The following is a 5,274-nucleotide window of genomic DNA, read 5'->3' as shown; positions in this document are numbered from 1 at the left end:
GTGCAAGAGCTGCTGGGGCTGGGGAGAGGGTGTTCCGGGATAGCGATTTGTATAAGCAGCAGCTGAAGAGTGCTTATAACCAGGGACAAGATGAGCTGAGCAAGACTGGGTGCCAAGCTGGCTGGATTAATGAGGCCGCTATGCGCAAGTTTTATGCCAGGAGGGATGCAGCGAGGAAGGCTTGGGAGCAGATGACCCCGGAACAGAGGAAGCAAGCCGATATCTCGCGGTCGCTGGCAAAGCAGTGTGAGACCTGGCGTGCCACCTCCTCTACGGCGCCCAAAGAAGTTCCTGTTGTGGGCATGCCTCGGCCGCTTGCGATGGTTGCTTCTCCCCTAAGGGCTCCACGTCCCGAGGGATCCCCTTCCGCGCAAGTGGCAGTGTCTCAGGTGGCGTCGTCTGTTATTGAACCCCTTATCCCTCGAGCACCGAGGCCGGTGGCGGCGCCTCGTATTGAATTGCAGAAGACGCCAGCGAGCAAGTCCCCTGTCACCGAAGTGTAACAGGCGAGCACTCTAGTGCGTCCTAGTGTTTCCTTGAGACCTCCCCTGGCATCTCGTGACCATTCTAAGCAGGCGTATGGGCAGAGGGTTTTAGTGAATATCAGCCAGAGCCGTGGTCGTGGCAGTGGTTCAAAGAGTGGCGAGAGTGTGAACAAGTCAAGTGGCGCATCCTCTGGGGAGAAATGATGAAGTTCTTTAACTTGTTGTTTTTGTGATGTTTATCTTAGTTTGTCTTGTTTTGTTTGCTTGTGAAACAATGATGGTGGCGTGGTTAGCCATTTAACAATTTGTTATTTATGAATTGCCTTGGAGTCCAGTTTGACATTTGTGTACTTAAAGAATGTTGTTTTACGTGGTTCACCCCTTGTTGTGATTTTATTCCGTGTTCTTGGGACGGTATGTTAAAAAAGAGAATACAACATCTTCATTTAGGATTGGCCGCTGATGGGCAAGGTGTACATATGATTTGGGCTGCTATCGGGCTAAAGTATACAAAAGTAATGAAGTGCTAGCTGCCATGTTGTCTTTGGAGTGCTGATAATTTAAATAGGGTAGAGGTGGAGGTGGAGGTGGAGGTGGCGAGCATTCCAGGGGAGAGGTAGGACTCGGCTATCAGTGTCGCGGAGATAGAATGTAGCTGGCCCCGGGGCATTGACTATCTCCAGTGGGCCTTCCCACTTTGCCTTGAGTCTAGTGGGGTGGGGAATGACCTCTTTCATGACCCAGTCACCTACCTTTAGAGGGCAGGGAACTACTTTCTTGTTGTAGTGTCGAGCAATCTTTTGTTTGTTGTTGACATTTCTGAGATGTGCTCTGTCTCGGCGTTCCTCGAGGAGGTCCATGTTGAGTCGTAGCCCCGTGGCGTTTGTCTTGGGATCGTATGTTGTGATACGTTCACTCGGGACCTCCATTTCCACAAGGATCACTGCCTCGGTGCCAAAGGACAAGAGGTATGGGGATTCCCCTGTGGCTGTTGTTGGGGTGGTACGAATTGTCCAGAGGACTTCTGGGAGCTTGACAGCCCATAACCCTTTAGCATCTTCTAGGCGTTTCTTCAGGTTTTGCTTGATAAACTTGTTTATGGCTTCCACCTGGCCATTAGTCTGAGGGTGTGTTGGGGAGGCATAGAAGATTGCAATGCCTTGCTCATAGAGGAATTCTCTGAATGTGTCATTGTCAAATTGTGTCCCATTATCTGTGATGATTGCTTGTGGTACTCCAAACCGGCAATATAAATTACGCCATAGGAAGTTTATCACCTTTTCAGTTGTGATTGTGGCAAGAGGTTCTACCTCTATCCACTTCGTGTTATAGTCCACAATGACAATTGCAAATTTGAGTTGTCCCGGGGCTGTGGGTAGCCGTCCCACGAAGTCGAGGCCCCAGTGGCTGAAAGGGATTGGGGAAATGATGACAGATAGTGGAACTGGGGGATGGTGGGCAAAATTAGCAAATTTGTGGTAGTGAAGGCATACTTGGGCAACTGCCTTTGCATCTTGTTCTAATGTTGGCCAATAGTATCCAGCTCTTAGTGCTTTAAACATGAGGTTCCGAGCTCCTGCATGGTTTCCACAAACACCACTGTGGAGTGATTTCAACACTTTATGCCCTTCTTCTGTAGGTAAGCATCTCAAAAAGGGACACGACTGACCACGGCGGTATAACTTCTTGCCTCTAAGTAGGTAGAGTGAAGCTTTGTGGCGTAACCGCTGCGCCTCGTGCTTGTCTCGGGGCAAGGTACCATTAGAAAGGAAGGCCACATATGGGTCCATCCACGAGGGCTGGCTAGGCGCTTCGAGGACAAAGATTTCTGAATAAGCCTTGGAGATACTAGGCTTGTCCAAGACTTCTATGTGCACATCTGGTGGCGTGGACTTGGGAGGGGCTGTGGCGAGTCGCGCGAGAGCGTCTGCCTTGGAGTTCTTGGCTCTTGGTATTTGTGTGAGTTTGTAAGATGTGAAGTGTTGGAGGAGGGCGCCAGCTAGACTTTTGTAGGATCCCAGGTTTTTCTGGTTGGCTTTGAAGTCTCCTACCACCTGATTGACTACAAGCTGGGAATCACTGAATATGTGGATGTGCAGGGCGCCGAGTTCTCGACAGAGCTGAATGCCGGTTATGAGAGCCTCGTATTCAGCTATGTTGTTAGATGCCTTGAATTCAAATCGAAGAGCATATTCATACGAATTCCCCTCTGGGTCTATAATTATTATCCCTGCTCCACTGAGCCTGTTGTTGGAGGATCCATCAACATGGAGTTCCCAAATGGCGTCCCGGGGGAGGGTTTCCGGGTCTAGATTGCCTGGGGCCAATGGGATGAACTCGGCAATGAAATCCGCAGCGGCCTACCCTTTTATGGCTGTTCTTGGCTTGAAATGTAGGTCAAATTTTCCCAATTCAATTGCCCATTTTACCATGCGCCCTAAAGTTTCAGGCTTTTGGAGTATTTGCTGCAGAGGGTGATTGGTTAGGACATGGATGGTGTGAGCTTGGAAGTATTGTCTGAGTTTTCTTGCCGCAGTGATGAGGGCTAAAGCTAGTTTCTCAATATCAGGGTAGCGGGTCTCGGGATCCGCAAACCCTCTACCACAATAGTAGACGGGGAGTTCATTGTCATGGTCATGGCGTGTGAGAGCAGCGCTGATGGTCGTGGCGGAAACAGTCAAATACAAGTAAAGTACTTCTCCCGGGACAGGCTTGGAGAGAAAGGGGACCGCTACAAGGTAGGCTTTGATATTGTTGAAGGCATCGTCGTGTTCTGGGCCCCATGCCACATTCTCCTTGTATTGAGTTTTTAGCAGTTGGAAGAATGGGTTGCATTTGTCTGTGAGGTGGGAGATGAAACGAGCCAAGGCTACCAAGCGTCCCGTGAGGCATTGGACCTTATTCCGAGTCCTTGGGACCGTCATGTCAAGTATGGCTTGTACTTTTTCTGGGTTAGCTTCAATGCCTCTTTCACTGACCATGAAACCCAAAAACTTTCTGCCACTAACAGCCAAGATACACTTTTGGGGGTTGGGGCGCATCCCGTGAGCCAGGAGCTTAGTGAAGACTTTGTCTAGGTTGGCAATGTGGTCGTCATCTGCCTTGCTTTTGACTAACATGTCATCCACGTAGACTTCCATGACTTCCCCAATTTTCTCTTCAAACATGGCATTGACCAGCCTCTGATAGGTTGCTCCCGCGTTCTTGAGGCCAAAAGGCATGACCTCGTAACAATACAGTCCCTTGTCCGTAACAAAAGTGGTGTGGTCTTGATCTGTGGGCTGCATTTTGATTTGGTTATATCCCGAGTAGGCATCTAGAAAGCTGAGCATCTTGAAACCGGCTGTGGAATCAACCAGCTGGTCAATCTGTGGCAAAGGGAAGCTGTCCATGGGGCATGCCTTGTTGAGGTTAGTGTAATCGACACACATTCGCCACTTGCCATTGGGCTTGGGGACCATGACCACATTGGAAACCCATGTTGGGTATGAGACCTCATGTATGAATTTGATTTCTTTTAACCGCCGGACCTCGGCCTGGATAGCTCGATACTTCTCCGGGTTAAAGGCACACCGTTTTTGCTTAACAGGGGAATAGTCTTTGAGGATGTTAAGTTTGTGTGTGATGACATCAGGGGAGATGCCTGGCATGTCGGCATAGGACCAAGCAAAGACTGCTTGCTTATCTTGGAAGAAGGCAATGAGCTTTTGGCGGAATTCCGGGTTAAGGCTCGTGCCGATGCGGACTTTCCTCTCGGGAGCACTGGGTGACAGGGATACCCATTATGTGTCCTCTGCCGGGTTAGGTCTCGGGGCTTGCTTCTTCTTGTCTTTCCCTTCAGGGTCATCCCTGGGGTCATCAATGGGTTCCGAGGGGCTAAGTGGCAACATCTCATAGGCGCTGCGTCCTTGTTGGATGGCATTAAGATGACAATGTTCAATGGCAGCTCTATCCCCTTGGATTATGAGTATGCCTCCCGGAGTAGGCACTTTCATGAGTAGCAAGTGACCTGCAATGAAGCATTGTAGTCCCCAGAGGATGTCACGACCCAGGATGAGGTTGTAGGATGAGGGGCAATCAACTATGAGAAAACGTACCGTGATGGAGGTACGGCATGGACTGGTTCCTACTGAAACTGTCAAGCGTTCTGAACCTAAGGGCTGCACAATCTCTCCCGAGAAGCTTACAAGGGGATCATGGTTGCTATATAACTTAGCTCGGTCACGCCGGAGTCCTCTATAACAATCGGCAAACATCACACTGACCGCAACTCCGGTGTCTACAAGGGCCCGATGACACCTGTAGTGATCCACTTGGACATTGATTATGAAAGGTATATTATGATGGCAACTGATCGTATCTTCCCTCTTGTAAAATGACACTTGGTCCCATGCCGATGGGGTAGTTGTCACATCCCGACCCTTATATTTTTACCTTATTTACTAGCGTGATTATAATAAGAATTTTACCGTCTCGATCATTGAGTAAATAGTTTAATTGGTCCCTAGAGGGGTTTCGGGGACGATTATGTGCGGAGGATTATTCGTATGAGGAAAATACGACGACGGTAAAAATAGTAAATTTTAGCTAGTAAAAGGTAATTTTTATTCGGGTATTATTTTTCGGGGTGTTTTTATTTTTTTGAAGTGGGTTGATATAGGTTGGACCGGTTGGGAGGCCCAACCCATTTTCTCTCTTTCTCTTCTTCTCTCTTTTCCCTTCCTTCTCTCTCCCGTGCTCTCCTCCCACTGCCGGACTGTCCAGCCGCCAACTGCCGCCGTCCGGCCAG

At 49.2% G+C, this 5,274-nt stretch overlaps 1 protein-coding gene across 1 annotated transcript; it reads right to left on the bottom strand.

Moving 5' to 3' along the window:
- Nucleotides 1-1,045: 1,045 nt before the first annotated feature.
- LOC101305990 lies at nt 1,046-4,135 on the bottom strand. The gene is made up of 2 exons (XM_004308153.1): nt 2,850-4,135; nt 1,046-2,729 (listed from the first exon to the last, which is right to left on the bottom strand). Exons 1-2 carry the CDS (start codon nt 4,133-4,135, stop codon nt 1,046-1,048), a joined length of 2,970 nt encoding a protein of 989 aa, XP_004308201.1.
- Nucleotides 4,136-5,274: the final 1,139 nt, after the last annotated feature.

This window comes from Fragaria vesca, linkage group LG7, assembly GCF_000184155.1.
Source record: "Fragaria vesca subsp. vesca linkage group LG7, FraVesHawaii_1.0, whole genome shotgun sequence".
Lineage (NCBI taxonomy): Eukaryota > Viridiplantae > Streptophyta > Magnoliopsida > Rosales > Rosaceae > Fragaria > Fragaria vesca.
Note: the sequence above shows the minus strand (reverse complement) of the source record. Positions and strands in the feature narration are given on the sequence as shown.

Bases quoted from the DNA above. Each gene is read 5' to 3' on its own strand.
- LOC101305990 (XM_004308153.1), bottom strand. From the start codon at position 4,135: ATGCCAGGCATCTCCCCTGATGTCATCACACACAAACTTAACATCCTC. The intron at 2,730-2,849 runs GTAGGCCGCTGC...CTCCAACAACAG, and splicing joins CCAAGAACAGCCATAAAAGG to GCTCAGTGGAGCAGGGATAA.